Source organism: Nanorana parkeri, unplaced genomic scaffold (genome assembly GCF_000935625.1).
Source record: "Nanorana parkeri isolate BGI_ZX_2015 unplaced genomic scaffold, ASM93562v1 scaffold726, whole genome shotgun sequence".
In the NCBI taxonomy this organism is placed as follows: Eukaryota; Metazoa; Chordata; class Amphibia; order Anura; family Dicroglossidae; genus Nanorana; species Nanorana parkeri.
This window is the reverse complement of record NW_017306994.1, coordinates 410,870-429,995: the sequence shown is the minus strand read 5'-3', so window position 1 is coordinate 429,995 and position 19,126 is coordinate 410,870. Positions and strand designations below refer to the sequence as shown.

The window sequence follows — 19,126 nt, the reverse complement described above, 5'->3', positions numbered from 1 at the left end:
GCGACTTGATGAAAATAAAAAATAAGTATAAAATAGCAAAAAAAGAACCAGACACCCGCTGACCCATCTGCTCACAACAACTCCCGCCGCAGAATGGCATTCTGACAGATGGCGGCAAAATATAAACAATTGGGCGGAGCTAGCGATGACACAACCGTTAGCTCCACCCAACTGTTTACATTTGTCCGCCCCCTGACATCAGGGCGACTTGATGAAAATAAAAAATAAGTATAAAATAGCAAAAAAAGAACCAGACACCCGCTGACCCATCTGCTCACAACAACTCCCGCCGCAGAATGGCATTCTGACAGATGGCGGCAAAATATAAACAATTGGGCGGAGCTAGCGATGACACAACCGTTAGCTCCACCCAACTGTTTACATTTGTCCGCCACCTGACAGGACTTGGCTGCGTGAGCCATGATTGGGCAAAGTCATCATTACTTTGCCCAATCATGGCTCTCACAGTGTACTGTGCTGTGATTGGGTAAAGTCTTGCACCTGACCTGACAAAATTCAAGAAACTGTGAACTCATGGTTCATAGGATTTAAAGAATGTCCTAATATATACGTTTCATAACTTTCATTTTTATCGCTTGCATTTTTTTCCATTATGGGCCTAAATGGGGCCTCATGTTTAAGTTTTGCTTAAGGCCTCGCAAACTCTAGAGCCGCCAGTGGAAAGAGGTAGGGAAGAGGTTAAAGCGGGATAGTATTGAGATCTGGGAGAATGGTCAATGAATAACAGCTGCTGGGCAGCTGAATTGTCCTTGAGTCAAGTGCTGATGTATCTCTATAAAGGTAAACTGAACCATGGGGTGGGTGAGTTGAGGGAGGGTGGAAGCAATGCTCTGCAGTGAGCTGTAGATGGGATTTTGGTTGCTTAAATACTCTATCTGTTAGCCAAGGTGCAAAACTTTAGAAAAAAGAAAGAAAGGCAGGGGGGTTACTTGAAGTACAGATAAGGGGGTAGAGGGTTATAAACTTGAACAAAATGTATGGTTTGACATACATGAAGCAAGCATCTAAATTAGCCATCACTTAAAACATCACAGATAAGCAGACTTTAAAAACAACATTGAGAATGCATAGAAAAAGTACAATGACATTACAGATAGTTGGGTTACAGAAGTAGAGATTTTAAGTATTCTGGAAGATGAACTAGATGAGCATTTGAAAATATTCCAATCACCTTGGTTGTAAGTTGCAGTAGCGTGTTATTAAGCTGGCTTCAGAGAGGATGATGGGAGGAAGCAATGCTCTGCAGTGAGCTGTAGATGGGATTTTGGTTGCTTAAATACTCTTATCTGTTAGCCAAGGTGCAAAACTTGGTTGTAAGTTGCAGTAGTGTGTTATTAAGCTAGAAAATGGATATAAAGGGAAGGGAACTTGGAGATTAAATGACAATTTATTAAAAAACACAGCGTGCCAGGAAGAAGTAATCTCCACAATAAAAAACTTCATAAAAGATCATCAAAAAGACACTACATCAATTCCCATACAATGGGAGGCCCTGAAGTGCGTTGTTAGAGGTACCCTAGTTAAACACTGCTCCAGATTTAAAAAAGAAAAGGCCAGTAAACCGAAGGGTCTTTTTAGTAAGTTGTGTGAATTGGAGACCAGGAATAAAGCGAATGTCCCCCTAACCAATTATTCTACTCAACTATATGAGGTGAGAAGGGACATGCGCCAGATTCTGGACCAACAAACACAAATTGCTAGGGATAAAAGCACAAAATACTTCTATGAAGAAGGGGATAAATGCGGAAAGCTGCTGGCTAGGAAAATACACCCTAGAACCTCTAAAACAAATATAATACGAATTAAGGATGCGAGTGGGACTATTCAACATCGTCTTCAATAACAGAAACATTTAGAAAATTTTATGCGTCTCTTTACTCAATACGAGGCAGGTATGCAGATATGTCTCCTGATAGATGCATAAGTAAAATCCAGAGTTATGTAAAAGAAGCTAACATGCCGGTATTGAGTAAGGAAGACGGTGAAGTGTTGAATTTAACATTCACAGAAAAAGAAATCAAGGAGGCATTTGCCTCCCTAAAGGTCAGCAAGGCCCCAGGGCCAGACGGTTTCACAGCCAGATACTATAAACAATTCGAGGAATTACTAAGACCTTTCTTTGTTGATGTGTGTAATGCTGTTACAGAAAATTGTCCCTTTCCCACACAAATATTAGAGGCGCATATATCTCTACTACCCAAACCTGGGAAGGATCTTACAGAATGCGGACACTATCGTCCTATATCCCTAATAAATATAGATCTTAAACTATATGCAAAAATATTGGCCTCCAGATTAAAAGTTATTCTACCCAAAATCATCCATAGAGATCAAACTGGTTAACTTGATAGGATTAGCGCAGAAGGAGAATCAAGCAATGTGTCTACTTTCAGTTGATGCTGAGAAAGCATTTGACAGAGTTAACTGGCTCTTCCTTAGGGAATCACTTTCTCAAGTGGGTGTAGGAGAGAAATTTATAGCAAAGATAATGGCCCTATATGTAAATCCAACTGCAAAGGTAAGGGTTAATGGGGAAAAATCAAACCCCTTCCCTATATTTAATGGCACCCGTCAAGGATGCCCACTATCACCTCTGCTATATGTAATAGTGAGGGAACAACTAGCAAACACTATTAGACAAAACCCCTCGATTAAGGGTATACCCGCTAATACACAACATCATAAACTCGCATTATATGCGGACGACCTACTCCTATTTATAACCTCCCCACAGGTAACAATACCCAATATCCTTATGGAATTGAGGAAATATGGGGATCTGATTAATTTCCATATCAATATATCAAAATTGGAATTCCTGAACATATCACTAACAGAGGAAGTGCAACAGTGTCTGAGGGAAAGCTACTCATTTAGATGGAAAGCCAAGTATGTAGTTTATTTGGGTATACATATTCCTAAAGATCTAAATACTCTATATGCTATTAACTTTAGAGACTGGATAGACAAGTTCTTTGCCCAGTTCCAAATATGGAGCAGTGCGAATTTGTCATGGATTGGGAGGGCCAATGTACTCCAAAATGGATATTTTGCCCAAAATACTATATAGGTTCCAAACAGTACCCATTTTACTGCCAAGATCTTCTTTTCAAAAACTTAAAACGGCAGCAATAAAATTTATATGGGCCAGCAAAACTCCACGGATTAGTGTTAAAGTGTTAACCAGACCAAAATCAAGGGGTGGGTTGGGAATACCAGACTTCACCCTATATCATAAAGCAGCACTACTAATGAGAATGTTGGACTGGACCTATAGTAATCAAGTCAAGGGGGGGAGTAAACTTAGAGACAAATATAGCCATTATCCCCTTGAAGAATATCCCATGGGTGGCAGCAGATGCAAGACCACATATGAACACCATGCCATATTTAGCTAAACCAGTATTCAAAATATGGGATAGATCTATATATAAATACAATCTTTCTTCCCTCCCAGGTCCCATGACCCCCATAGCAGGGAACACACAATTCCCACCCAGTATGCAGACGGCCTCCTTCTTAAATATAGATAATTTTCCTCACGCACAGATTTGGCAGGTTTTAGAGAAAGGAAAGGAAGTCCTAAAATGAGAGCTTAGACCGGAGAAAGAAAATAATGGAAAGCTATGGATGGAGTCAACTCAATTAACGGACTTCATTAGATATCTAAGGGCATATAAACCCCTAAACAGACCATTCACTATATTTGAGACGTTATACCTGTGGGAAACAAGGGTTGACCACACATCAGTGGTCTATGATCTGCTGAGAGAGGAAGAAGCTAGAGATCATACAAAATATATGAAGAGATGGGAACAGGAGTTAAGTAGGGAGATCTCAGAGGAAGAATGGGGAAGAATATTTATTATGACACATAGTTCTGTCAAATCCTCATTTTACCAAGAAAAAAACTTCAAAATACTCGCGAGATGGTATAGATGCCCAGAAGGAATTTAACATATAAACCCGGGAGAGTCAGATAGATGTTGGGGATGTAGTGTTGAGGAGGGCACATATCTGCATATCTGGTGGAGTTGCCCCAGAATTCAAACATTCTGGGAATTAATATTTGATGTTTATCGATCCATAGGTAATTTAAGTGCGGAGAATGACCCCCGTACTCGCATTGCTGTCCCTGATCCCTGGCCCCATAAAAAATATAAAGATAGATGTTTTAAGATTTGTTCTGGCCGCGGCTAGAGTTAACATATCACGGGGCTGGAAATCTAATATTCCCCCCTCATTAGAGGGGTGGGAGACCACGATGGAGGAAATAAGATACATGGAGGAACTAATCGCTGAGGATAATGGTAAAAAAGACAAACATGGGTATATGTGGGAGAAATGGGAGTCTTATAGAAAGTCCGAAATATTCAGGAGTTTGATAATAAAGACAGAGAGGAAATTAAAAAATATAGAGATGAAGCCACCCTAGGGTCTCTGGAATAAAAAGGGCCATCAACTAAATAGCTAAACCCAAATAATATCCGGAGTTATTTTTTTTTGTTTTTTGTATTAGATCATAAATGTATTAGACCTATATGTATGGAAGTAAGGGGAAGAAGGTTGATAGATTGTGGGAGAAAGGGAAGTCCGAGGGTGATTAAACACACTATTTGAGAAGAGAAATGGGTTTGGAGGGATTTTCACAAGGTTTTAGTAATTAGAAATATAGGATATATTAAAGGGGAGTTAATCACAGGTTTATAAATACAGTTAAGGGCTTCACATAGAAATAGGGAACATATTCACTTGAGAAGATATGTTAGGGTAGAGGGGGAGTATATAATATAAAGGAATTCACATTTAGGGGAGGGAAGATTGTAAGCACATATATCTATAGAATTGCACATAAGGGAGATTAGTTAATAAGGAAGGGATGCATGGATTCCTATAGTACACAGACTTCCCTCCCCCCCACAAGGGAGAGATTTGGATTGTGTGGGAGAAATGGGTAAATTGGTAGAACAATAAGAGGTCTTGTAAAAGGGTAAGGCCACGTACGTGTTGTAATAAAGTAAGGTTGAAGCTTCTCTCAAATATTTAGAGATTGTTAATTAAAGCTTCTGAAATATCTAGCCTTTGATACATGTTTGCGACCAGAATGTATTTATGTATGTATGTGTGTTTATATCTATATATATATGGAAATAAAAATATATTAAACAAAAAAAAAAAGAACTATGAGGTGAGTGAAAAGCACTCACCTCATAGTTCTCCTTTAAGCATATTTGGTTTGGTCATGCATACAAATGTGAACGAGTGTTCTTTAAGACACAGACACTTTTTATTTTCATTACTGAGCCATCCCTGTAATGTAGCATAAAATGTAAGTCCTTAGAGGGGAAAATCCCTTTTCATATTTAGTCTTGTGTTTCAGGTTTATAATCTGCAAAAGATATAACTGAATGTCTAAAGGCTTATCATAAAATATGCCTGAAGTCATATCAAAACTATCTCTGCCTAATAAATCTCTGAAGCTTTTGGGCATGGTGTACGCTTTGTTATTGTGACTCGCTGTATTTCTGTCACATATATTTTGGCTAAGTTTGCAGCGGGGTTTATTGCATTTTACTGTGTCATTCTGTGTAAGTTCCTGTTCTGGGGTCAGCTTATTGCGTACCAATAGGTTCAGTGGTTGCTTGAAAGCCAGTATTGGGGGCTGAGGGAATATTTTTTTAAGTATGGGGTCTTCTGAGACTACTGGCTGTAGGTCTTTGATGATTTTGCATATTACCACTAGAGTGGGGTTGTAGGTAACTACAAAAGAGGTCCTGGTTGGGGTTTTTCTTCTCTTTGTACTGTAGGAGCCTTTCCCGTGGTGTTCTTAGGGCAGATTAAATTTTTTTAGATATAGTCTTTTCCGTGTAGCCCTTTTGCCGAAATGCATCAGCCAGTGTGCTCAGGTGTTTGTCTCTGTCCTCAGTGTCAGAACAAATGCGGTGGTATCGGATTGCTTGGCTGTAGATCAGTGGTTCTCAACTCATGGGTCGCGACCCAAAAGTGGGTCGCGAGCCCTTCTGCAGTGGGTCGCGGCGCCCTTCCTGCATGGAGCAGCCCATCTTCAGTAGGGAGACACAGAGGGGGGGATTTTCTGTCAGTACAAGGGAACTCCGTGTTGCGAATCTATCCCCTATTTCCCGCCCCCCCCTTCCTGCATGGAGCAGCCCATCTTCAGTAGAGAGACACAGAGGGGGGGATTTTCTGTCAGTCTAAGGGAACTCCGTGTTGCGAATCTACCCCCTATCCCCCCCCCTGAAGTAATAGGGCCCGGGAAGAGAGGGGACTATTTTCTCAATTTCGGCCGGCGGAATGATATCAGGAGCTGCAGGTCCCGACAAGCAAGTTAAAGTCCCGGCCTGCAGTACTGAGTGCAGGAGATATCAAGCCACCCCAGCGCGGTGGATTGATATCAAATAGGCTCAGTAGTTCAGTCTGCCTGGAAGCTGAGAAAGGTAGGCAGGCAGGGGGATGTGTACAGTTTGCTGGATTAGCATTTGTAATTGTAATTAAAAAAAGCAAACGAATGTTACTACATTAGACTAGCTTGGCATACATAATGTCACCTGTGAGTGCAAAAGCTGGGGGGGAGGGGCATTAGCAGGGGCTCCACAGCAAGTTTTCTACTTGCAACAGAGTCCCTGCTAATGCCCCCTACATACCCCCCTTCTGCAATGACAGGAGACATTATGACAGGGGACGCTGATGAACATTATGTATTCCAAGCCCACACAATGCCCACCAGTGTCCCCTGTCATATTGTCTCCCGTCAGTGCAGAAGCTGGGGGGGGGTCTGTTGGAGGGGGCTTTAGAAGGGCTGTGCTGCAAGTTTTCTACTTGCAGCGAAGCCCCTGCTAATGCCTCCCCAGCTTCTGCACTGACAGGAGACATTGTGACAGGGGACACTGATTGACATTTTACACCACCACGGTTTTTGAGGTCCCCTGCTCTTTTGGGGGACCTGAGACCATGGCAATATGGATGGAGCTCTGTCACAGCACTGCAGCCCCCACTGGACCTCAGGCTGAGGATCCACCACAGTTCTCGATATGATAGGGAGACTGGGTGGATCTTAAAAAAAGGAAATCAAATTTATTTTATTGTGAAGTGTGTATGTGTGTGTGAGAGATTGTGTCTGTGGTTGTGTGTGTCTGACAGTATTTTTGAGGGTCTGTTCACACTAGTACAGAGCGTAAATTGCACAGTCCATTGCGATTACTGCATTGTACCACGCAAAAATCGCACCTACCGCAAATTCTGGTGTGGGAGTTGTGTTGCATTGCCATTCATTTGAACGGCACCCCAAACGCATCTCCTGTCCACAGTTTGATTGCCCGCATCGGAACGTGCGGTACCGCAATGCCGTGCGTTCCAATGTGGTTGCGACTTGGGTCGCGACTTAATGACCAAGGACAAATGTGGGTCCTGAGGTTACACGGGTTGAGAACCACTGCTGTAGATGACACCCTGTTTAGTGTGATTTGGATGGAAGCTGGAATTATGGAGGGAGCTTTTACCTGTCTGTGGGTTTTCTGTATACAGAAGAACGGAGTGAGCCATTGCTGCAGTGCAAATCTGCTCCAGATTTAGTCTGCTCCAGTTTCGATAAATTCCACCCACTGTGTTCTGTGAAATTCATTTTGAGGTTAATCAATGGATGGAAGGAATTGAATGAGTCATGAAAGTTTAAAATGCTTTCTTCTCCTTCTGTCCATAATATGAAAATATCATCAATATAACGATAATATTTAAATGGTTTGTGGGGGTGAGTGGCTAGGAATCTGTGTTCTAGGTCAGCCATGAAGAGATTGGCATATTGTGGTGACATTTTTGTGCCCATAGCTGTCTCGGTCATTTTCAAATAGATGTTGTTATTGAAATTGAAGTAGTTATGTGTAAATATGAATTTAATGAGTTTGGTAATGGTTTCACTATCATAGTTTTTGTGTGACATTATGGGAGGAGAGGAATTTCCTGCAGGCCTCAATACCATCTTTATGGGGGATGTTACTGTACAAAGATTCCACATCCATGGTGACAAGTATGGTATTAGAAGGTAGGTTAGTGATTTGGCTCAGTTTGTTCAGAAAATCTGTGGTATCTTGTATAAAACTCTGTGTTGATAACTAGGGGCTTCAAAATGTTTTCAATTAAGCCAGATATTTGTTCTGTAATTGTTTTCGGTAATTTTTCCTTAATATAGTAAAAAAATAAAACCCCCAGTGGTGAATAAATACCACCAAAAGAAAGCTCTATCTGTCCCAAAAAAAGGGTATAAAATTCATTTCAGTACAGCGCTGCATGACGGAATAAATGTCAGTCAAAGTACCGCAGCGCTGAATACTGAAAAATGGCCTGGATGGGAAGGGGGTTTAACACCGCGGATGTCAACTGGTTAATAATGCGTCGTCCTGGGTTTCTCGGCTTGTGGATTTTGGGCAGTATGTAGAAGGTCTCCATGTGAGAATTGGAAGGTAACAGATTAAGTAATCCTTGCTGTATGTGTTTTGGAAAGGATTTGATAAGTTTAGTAAGTTCTTCTGTATATTCCCTGGTGGGGTCCTGGTCCAATTTTTTGTAGGAGTTTTTATCAGACAATTGTCGGTTTCCTTCTGCAATGTAGTCATGGGTGTTCATGATAACTATTGATCCTCCCTTGTCAGCTGGTTTGATGATGATGTTTTTATCATTCATTAAGTTATGCAAAGCCTTTCTTTCTGGAGGTAGGAGGTTGTCTGTAGCTTTTTTCTGTTATGCGGTAACAAGGAATGCTACTCTCATGCGGAAGCTTGCAATGTAATTGTCCAATTTGATGTTACGTCCTGTTGCAGGTATAAAGTCTTCGTTCTTTTTTCTGCTGTCCAGGCTAGATGTGGTGATACCTTTTGTCAAATTAAACTCCTTAAGCCTCAGTCTTCTAAAGAATTCTTCCAAGTCTGAGTATAATTATATGTGGCCCAGTTTGTTGCTTGGACAAAATGTAAGCCGCTTGGATAGGACTGCTGTCTCCTGTATTGTAAGTTGATGATTTGAGAGGTTAACAATCTCAGTATTGTCTGTGCAGCTTTCACGGTGGTTAACCACTTCAGTTTGGAAAGGGACATAGGTAGTTACAGAGGATGAGGTGAAATTGGTTAATCTTGTTTTTGGGACGTCTTTATTCTGTGCAAGGTTTGCCATAAAACAACTTTCTCTTGCTTTAAGTGATAAACTCTGTCATGTTGATTAGTATTGCTTCTGACCTGAAGAAGAGAGGTTAACTGTCGAATAACTCTCGAGGTTTTTTTTAATATACTGTGTATATATATATATATAATATACTGTGTATGTGTGTGTGTGTGTGTAATATATATGTGTGTGTGTGTGTGTGTATATGTGTGTGTATATATATATTTATTTATTATTGTTTGATTTTTTTTTTCCCACCAAAAACACTTGAGCAAAGCAGATGTTCAATGAATAAAGGAAAACAATTTATTAGTGAACTTTATTGTCTTAGCTGTTTACTTTAGAGTGCATTAGGAAGTATTCAGTATATTGCAAATCGGGCTGTGTAAACAAAACCACATTACCATCTCTATTTGCCATCAATCATCCTGCCTTCTTAACTCAGTCTGTTCGTCTCTTGCTTTCTTGTAGAAGCAGCCAAATACATGTCATTCAGGAGGTTTGGAACACGCCATGTATTTTAATCCACGCTTCCTGACCGGCAGTTCTATTTATACTATGCTGGTGTGACTGAGCCAAGCAAACACAAATGCTTTATAGCATTTATCAGAAACTGAAGAAAAATATAATAAAGTACAAGCACGCACCTAGTCAGAATACCACACGACCTTCACTGTATGAAGTTGCCTTACAAGCAATATATCATGTTGATATAGGGTTGCCTGAGTTGGTGAAAGCTGTAAATCCATTTGTGTATCTGTGATTTTGTTTTTTTTTTCTCTTTTTACTGTATAATGCTGAAGTGATGTGATTTAAATTACATTATTAACCAAAGATTTACTGAAACCATCTGCAATGTATTGCTTTGACAATACCTTTGCTTTCGTCTGCACAAAATGATTTACCAGGACATAGGTATTTTGTATTGTTTTTCAGCAGAAGGATAGTCACGTTTACTTTACCTATAGGTTCTGCTGTGAAGTTTCTTAGCAAGCTTTTTGGTTGCAAGAGGTTTTTTTTAATTTTTTTTTAATTTTTTTTATCACCTGTCTTATCTACAAGGCTCCACAAACATTTTAAACAAAGGTATTGTCATTCATAGTGTTGGGCCCAGACTGTGACCAGTGGACACTAATTGTAAAAAATAATGCTCCAGCATCAGTGGGAGTTAAAAATGCCACATTTTTGGTGTTAACGGGAGATATAGTACTTCATTCTTGGTGTCAGTGGGAGAAATAGTGTCCCATCATCCTCATCAGTGGGAGGAATCATCCTTTATCCTTGGTTTCAGTTGGAGGAACAGTGCCTTACCCTTGGTGTCAGTGGGAGAATTAGTTCCTCGTCCTTGGTGTCAGTGAGATTAGGAATCTTCCATCAGCATTGTTTTTCTGTGGCTCCGCTAGGAACTGATCACCTCATGGTCAGAACTATGCAATCGGGTGTTCCACTGCTGGCTAAAGTGCAATGCCAGGTGCTGACTGGAACATGCTTCCACCAAGGGGGACCAGTGAAAGGCAAGCAGTGGCCTGCATCCGGCCCATGAACTGTAGTTTTGAAGACCAGTGTTCATTGTGGTTCACGGCAACTCATAATACTTATAAGTCACCAATGCTTTTGTTTATCTGTGATTTCTATAGGTAAATGAGAAAACAATGTGCATGTGATCTGTGAGTGCTTTCTTTGAATAAGGTTCATTCATATTGGTTAATCAAGTTCCCACTTATTTACTGTACACCAGGGTAGAAATCAGCCTTTCTGTTACTTTATTGTAGGCATCTTAGCCCCTGAGTAGAATATTCAGACAGCCATGGGGGAACTCATGGAGATGCTGGGGATTTGTATTCTGCACTTTTTAAAGAAATATTTTGTAATTTAGTTCTGTTTTACTTAGTTATGTTTAGATATCAGTCTCTATTGTTACTTTGAATGTGCAGATGCAGATCATTTAATGTTTGGCAAGCTTAGATTGCCTTTGATTTTCTTGTCTATTTTTGGTTTCTCTTGAATTTTGTAAAGAAATTTAAGCAAACGTTCATGAATGACCTTTTTAAAATTAGATTGAAAATACTGCATTGAAATTTGTTATTATAGAAGCCTAACATTATATCAGCAACCATGTATTGACCTGTCCGGATTTGCTAGTCCAGTTTTAAAATCTTTTGATTTGTTTATTCATTTATTATGAGAGAACATATGCTAGGAATGTGTATTAAACATTCAGTGTGACAATAGAGCCATGTTTCAATATAGGTGTTCTTGGTGGTAAATGTGTTTCAGATGCAATGAGTCTGTTTTATGACCTTTGTGCAGGCTTGGATAAACCAAGGGGAATTTATCAAAACTGAAGCAGACAAAATCTGGAGCAGTTGTCTATGGCAACCAGTCATCTTCTTTCTTCAGTCTGTTCAGTTAAGCTTTGAAAACTAAAGGTGGATGCATGTCCCTTCACAGCTGCTCTGATATTTTTCACACAGAGAAAATTTGTAGTCGAATGTTGACACTAGTTATGGTACCAATAGACATGAGCTTATGTATGGACAGGGGCATATACATTATATTGCCAAAAGTATTGGGACACCCCTCCAAATAATAGGATTCAGGTATTCTAATCACCTCCATGGGCACAGGTGTAAAATAATCAAGCACCTAGGCATGCAGACTGCTTCTCCAAACATTTGTGAAAAGGAGCTCAGTGAATTAAAGCGCGGTACCGTGATAGGTTGCCACCTGTGCAATAAGTCCATCCGTGAAATTTCCTTGCTACTAAATATTCCACGGTCACCTGTGATGGTATTATAACAAAGCAACTGGGAACAATAGCAACTCAGCCACAAAGTGGTAGGCCACGTAAAATGACAGAGTGGGGTCAGCGCATGCTGAAGCGCACAGTGCGCAGAAGTCGCCAACTGTCTGCAGAGTCAATAGCTACAGACCTCCAAACTTCGTCTGGCCTTCAGATTGGCACAACAGTGCGTAGAGAGCTTCATGGAATGGGTTCCCATGGCCGAGCAGCTGCATCCAAGCCTTACATCACCAAGTGCAATGCACAGCGTCGGATGCAGTGGTGTAAAGCACGCCGCCACTGGACTCTGGAGAAGTGGAGAGGTTGTTTTTCAGGGATTGGGCTTTACCCCTTAGTTCCAGTGAAGAGAACTCTTGAGGCATCAGCATACCACGACATTTTGGACAATTTCATGCTCCCGACTTTGTGGGAACAGTTTGGGGATGGCCCCTTCGTGTTCCAACATGACTCTGCACCAGTGTACAAAGCAAGGTCCATAAAGACATGGATGAGCGAGTTTGGGGTAGAGGAACTTGACTGACCTGCACAGAAGAGTTGAAGCTGTTATAGCTGCAAAGGGTGGGCCAACTCAATATTGAACCCTACAGACTAAGACTGGGATGCCATTAAAGTTCCTGTGTGTGTAAAGTCAGGCGTCCCAATACTTTTAGCAATATAGTGTATCTCCAGCCAGCCATTCTTAGGTGAACTTGTACAACAACTACGGTTTTCCCCATTATAAGACTGGTACAGAAGTGTCTGCCCAGACTCCCTTCTCCAAAAGCATAAGTATGCATTTTCATGTGATTTTGAAAGTGAGTTTTAATAGAATGATCACTCATTGACTGAAACTGTTGGTGGCCGGAGCATTCAACAAGCATCTGATGTCTAGGACTAGCTTTACTGGAATCCTGTATAAACTCATTGTTATTAACCTTCATGTGAATAACAAGGGCTGTCAGCTCTTATAATTGAAACTGGCATTTGTTTTTTCTTTTTATTTCTGTATGCACCAGTGACTTAATCTGCTTCGCAGACATGCACTTTGGTCTGTAGTTCCCAGTAATTAGGAGTTTATAGAGTGGGCAATCCCGAGAGTTTGCTTCTAGGTGTCCTCACATGGTAAAGGCATTCACAGTTCTTTTGTATTTTGTTCATTTACTGCCTGTTCTTTGCTGTTCAGTTAATGCTTAGTCCTATTACTGAAAGCACAAGACTAGTCACTATGGCCTCTTAATCACTCTAGTTTTGTATCAGTTTGTCTTTGAATATTTAGGGGCATTTTTATAAAGCAGTTAATTTGACATTCACCAAATATTTACTGCACGTGACTCTACATGTGCATGAGTTTTATGTAAAATGACAATGAATGTTTTTGGTGAAAGTCCCCTTAATCTAATCAATAGTGTGTGGTTTCTCGAACACAGGCATGCATAAAAAAGTATTTACGCGCTTGGATGTATTTGTTTCATTGTCCTAGAACATCACAATCAAATTATTTTTAATTTTGTGGAGTTTTTTTGTTTTAACAATGATCAGATTTAAACCCTTTTAATGTCAACGTAAAAACAGATAAATCAATTACAGTGAAGAAAAAAACCACAAAATAAGTAATTGCATAAGTATACAATCCTACAAGTCAGTATTTGGTACATGCCAGCCTTGATTTTGTGTGGATGGGTCTGTATCAGAAAACTCTGACACTGCACATTCTTCCCATTTTGCTTTGTGAAACTGTTCCAACTGTCAATTTAAATGGGGATTGTGAGTGAACTGCCTTTTTTCAAGTTCAGCCACAAATTCTCTATTGAGATCTGGACTCTGACTTGGCCATTCTAAGAAAGCACTATTATTTTTAATACATTTTTGTCTTTACGTTTTGGCTCATTGTTGCCTTGCTGGAGTACAAGTTTCTCTCAGGCCCAGGCTTCCTGCAGACTGTATCAGGTTTTTTCTCTGGGATTTCCCTGCATTTGCTGTATTCATTCTACCCTTGCAAGTGTACAACAGAGAAGCATCCCCACAGTGAGATGCTGCCGTCGCCATGCTTCACATTGGGAATGTTGTGTTTATAATGATGTCTATGTTTGAAGTTTGATGGCCAAAAAGCTAAAATTTTGTCTCCTCCGAACATAGAACCTTCTTTCTGTTGAATTTAGAGTCTCCCATGTGCTTTCTGGCAAACTGTAGGTGGCATATGAGTTTTAGTTAACAGTGGCTTTCTTTTTTACACTTTCCCATTTTTTTTTTTAAAGATACTTTTTATTATTTTTTTAATGATGAGGTTACAACATTTCCCGCACAAAGGGAAAAACCCGACACTTTCCCATTTTGCTGCGACTGTTTAATGCACTTGTCTCTAACTCAGCCAATGAGGCTTGTAACCCCTATAGAGTGGTCATGGGTCTCTTAGTGATCTTCCTTACTAGTCTTGTTGCATGGTCACTCACCTTTGGTGGATGGTCTGCTCCTAGCAAATTTACAGCATTACCATACTCTTTCCATATCTTAAAGCAGACCTTGCATAAAAAGGGAAATAAAATGGAAGACAAATACCTCAATGTCTGACTACCATTCACTTACTGTAGGCCCCAGTGACTTCATTGGAGCTTGTCGAGGGATTCCTGGAAACCTGAGGCTGACTCAGGACACTACTCTTTATCTTGTTTGAGGTTTTTATGTTTATAGATTATTTTTATCTGACTAAATTGTGTTTTATCAATCTTATGTATGTGCTGTAATTGTCTAACAAAAAAAAAAAAAGTGTTAGTGTATTGTGACTGTGCCTTGTAGGGTTGCCACTGTTTTACTACTACAATTGGTCTAACAGTAACTGCATGTATTACTGCTAATCAAAATCTGTCCGCATGTAATGCCTAATGTTCATTTATCTTGTTTACAGCTTCTACTTGATACTCATTCTTTGAAAACGGTTCTTTTGGATCTGCCATCCATTGGTTCTCAAGTAATAAGGAAAGCTCCAGCCAGTTACACAAAGATTGTAGTGAAAGGCATGACACGGGCTGAGATGATCTTAAAGGTGAGCTATTAAGTAGCATTTGTCTGCAAGATCGACATTTTACTCTGTCTAAATGCTGTGGTCAGATTTTCTGCATAGAAAATGTAGACTAAACGCGGTTAAACTTTAATGTGGTCAACATTTTTAAGGTCTTTTGTGTTTTGGATTTGTTTTTGATTGATGTCACTTAATCCACTAATACCTGCATAATTGTGAATAACTATAAGAGGAAATGTAATTGGAGCCGGAAACCTTGCCAAAGTGCCTGCACTTCTCTACATCCTTCGAAACTGGTCTGTTGTCAAAAAAGGTTTGGCTGGTACGAATATTGATTAAGCTTGCTGCCCCTTACTCACTGCCTCGTGCATATTACTATTGGCTAGTGAGGTAGCCCATCATAGTGATGGACCAGTAGGAATTTGTACGTTCAGCAGGTAGCAGCAAGCTTCAACACTTTTTTTTTTCTTGACTCAGTGATACCAGCAGGGTTTATGGCTGCTGCACTTTATACTTGCTACAGTTTTTTGTTTTAAATAAAAGGATCTATTTAATGGGATTGCTAAAAATATATTTCTACTTTTGCAGTCAAATAGTACCTATTTTATATTTGTTACATGTTTCTCATTCACATAGCATAACTTAAATGACTAAAAAAATAGATTGCTGCTTACAAAATACATGCTCTATTCTGAAAGAAAAGTTGTTCTCTGTACTGATTTTGGCAGGAATGCAAGGGGGCTGGGCAGGTTAATGTTTACATAATTAACCTGTCTGTAGTGTACTGGCAGATCTCATTATCAGTTGTAAACTGGATTTGAACACTGTCTTAACAATGGGTTAAAGATCTTGAAACATTGTATGTATGAGGGGGAGCTCAGTCTGTTCATAGTCTTTCTATGGAGACAGCCAGATTTTTCTGTCACTTGGAATATAAAAGAGAAGCTTGCAAAGACCTGCTGCGCACACAAATCTAAAAGATAAGAAATGTTTAAAAAATATATATTTTTAGGTATGCTGTGGGAATAGGAGGTAATAACAAGCATACAGAGGGTTTTTTTTCCTAAACTTTGACTGCAAAAGTGGAAATACACTTTAAAACAAGCAGACTTCTGTATTACTTGGAAGCCTGATCTTCTCCAAACTTACTGTCTATGTACATGAAGTTGATTGATGACTGCATGGCATTTCTCTGGGTAGGTTTCCTGTAGGTGACAACAGTAGACCATACCTGCCTAATGTGTGTTAAAACCACACATTCTAGTCTCCACCATACCCTCATGAGACAGGGTGACAAACAAGGAGCACAATTGTGAGACAGGGACAAAGTGTCATCACCCATTAACAGTAAATGCCTGAACGAGGACCTAATGTCCAGATGACATTTTAATGAAAACTGCAGATTTTTAAAATAATAAAAATATATTTTAAATGACTTTAAAGTGTTGTAGCTTATATGAGATATTAGTGACTAGGCATCCGCTGGCACGCATTCATAGGTGGGCACGCAATGCCTTTTCACTGGCACCCACTGTCCCTCTTGCACTAAGGACACTTCTTCCTGTCAGCATAGCAATGACCTAGTGGTGGCTCTGGCTAATCACTGAGTCAGCTCAAGATAGTCCAAGCATGCTTCTGGGCATCACCATGGCAATCGGGAAGTAGGCATTTGTAGTTTCCACATTTACCCAGCTTGAGCTAGAATCGTAATTACAGGTTTGGGGCTAATCTGAAAATGTAAGGTGCATGCATTGGGAGTGATCTGAGGTTTGAAGGTTTGGGAACCGGGACTAATCTATGGTACAGGAATTGAAGCTGAGTTGAAGTCTGAAGGTTCAGGAACTGGGGCTGATCTGAAGCTTGAAGAGGCTGAAATTGGGGATGATCTTATGTCTGAAGGCGTAGGAATTGGGGCTTTTCTGAGGTCTGAAGGTAAAGGAATTGGGGCTGCTCTGAGTGTATAAACTGGGGCTGGTCTGAGGGTGCAGGAATTGAGGCTGATCTGAGTTCTGAAAGTGCATGCATTGGAGCTGTTCTGTGATCTGAAGGTGCAGGAATTGGGGATGATCTGAACCTTGAAGGTTCAAGTATGATGCCTATCCGAGGCCTGAAGGTACAGGTATTGGGGCTAATTTGAGGTCTAAATATAAAAAGGTTTTGCAAGTGCACCAGCTAATATAATAAAATAAATGAGTTTAACTTGCAATAAGCATTACAACCATGAGGGCAAAAACTGAAAACAAACTATATGGCTACGGTGCACTGGCACACCATTTGCCTACTGCTTGTAAAAATGACACGTAATGTGAAAAAGGTTACTAAACCTTGACATATACCTTAAAGCAACAGCCAGCAGTTACATAAGGATCTCTATGCATGTGCAGGTTAAGTAAACTAGACTTGAAATATCTTCCAGACTTCTAAAAAGCAGTGACTTTTTTCCTGCAAACCTTACAGTGGGACATTTATTCCACCCCTGCAGAGATAAATGAGTGCATTGGTTTGGGGAGGTGAGAGTAGGATACTTTTTGGAGCTGATGCTGCAATTCAGATCTTTTTGTTTCATGGTTTGTGTGTTAAAATGTCCGTAGAAAATTAAGTGGCTTGCCCTACCATTGCTAAGTTTAGAAAAATAAACACAATCCAGGACAATTTTATGACTGTCTGATGCTACAGACCAGCTTAAATAAACTGTCCACGGGACATCACTTTGACAATGGTATTGCAGTGGTAGAAAATCAGAATTTATCGTTTTAGTTACAATTAGAAAGAAGGGAACATATGGAAGTTATTCATCACTGTTTCCCCATTTATCAACACAAGTGTTTGGACATTTATAGAAAGAACACTTTTTTTCCAAAGACATTTTGTAATACTTAGCAAGCTGCTCTATATATCATGTGCTGGGGCATGTTTCAGATTCCAGCTTTGGTTTTATGTTTACATCCCATTAAGTCATTTATCTCTAAGTTATTATGGAAATCATCCTCCTTTTTCTTAACAGCATATATATTTTAATATTAGTGTTTATTTTTATGAACGTTATTGTTTTACAAAATATTTGTTAAAGAAGAACTCCAGGCAAAAGTGTTCTGAACCCTTGTAGTGCGGCTACCCACATACTGCACGGATTTACAGCTAGTTCTTGTCTTGGTGCTAAAAAAAGTTATACTCACCCAAACCGCAGAGTCGGCTACCTCCTTCTCTGGTCACTGAAGCCTGTCTCCTTCTACGCTGCAGCATTGGAATGTTCCTCAGTGTCCTCACGTCTCTACACTGTGTACAGAACGTGATGATTTACGGGACCTTAGACCGCTGCAGAGGAGAGGGAGAGAGGCTGGAAGGTCTGGTCTAAGAACAAGCTGGTTTGAAGGATTGTGTGAGTATAACTCTTTTTTTTTTTTTTTTTGTAAACTGGAGAAAAAAGAGCAGTTAACCCTTGCAGTGCAGGCATAGCCCCACTACAAGGGTTAATACAAATATTGCCCGGAGTTCTGCTTTAAATTGATCAGTTTGTAGATTAGCCACCTGGGTCATGGGTCCAGTGTAATTACTCCTTTAAACAACTGGTTAGAGGAAATGAGCCAACAGAGAGTGCTTTGTTTTCAATGAGTCAGCCAGCTCATCAATTTGCATTGAAGGAGTAGTAAGGGAGAATAATTGCGTAGCACGGCAAGGCATCACCAGTACTAGTATCGGTGCCAATACTGAGTATTTGGGCGAGTACTTGTACTGGCCCAAATGCTCTGATACTTACCCCCTATACCGGAAGATCCGGTCAGAGGGAGATTTCCTCTATCCGGCTGTGCCGTGAGGTGAACATGGAGTCGGCTTCCTGGCCAATCACCAGAACTACATCTCCAAAGGGCCCTTTTCCTAAATACAGTGGGTGGGCAGGCTCTTGCCACTAATGGCACCAGCAGCATTGTTTTGCAGTGAACTAAATCAATGTATGCACAAGGTGAGGGACATAGAGACATAGGGATAGGTGGAGTTCTATGGTCCAGCTAACAACACTGCTTGGGATTTCAGTAGAGGAAAGGCACCGTTTTGGTAGCACAAACAAAAAGTTAGGCGCTCCCTAGAATTCTGGCAGATCAACAGGCATCTTTCTGTACTTGCAGCGTCTTTCAGGGGTT

The 19,126-nt window shown here is 40.3% G+C and overlaps 1 protein-coding gene across 2 annotated transcripts in view; it reads left to right on the top strand.

Moving 5' to 3' along the window:
* VPS53 (VPS53, GARP complex subunit) overlaps positions 1 to 19,126 on the top strand; it is a 136,718-nt gene that overhangs the window by 105,823 nt on the left and 11,769 nt on the right. For both annotated transcript variants that reach the window (XM_018564118.1, XM_018564117.1), the window contains one exon: positions 14,874 to 15,011. In XM_018564118.1, coding sequence (XP_018419620.1) covers positions 14,874 to 15,011 — 138 coding nt within the window. The remainder of the gene's footprint in view (positions 1 to 14,873; positions 15,012 to 19,126) is intronic.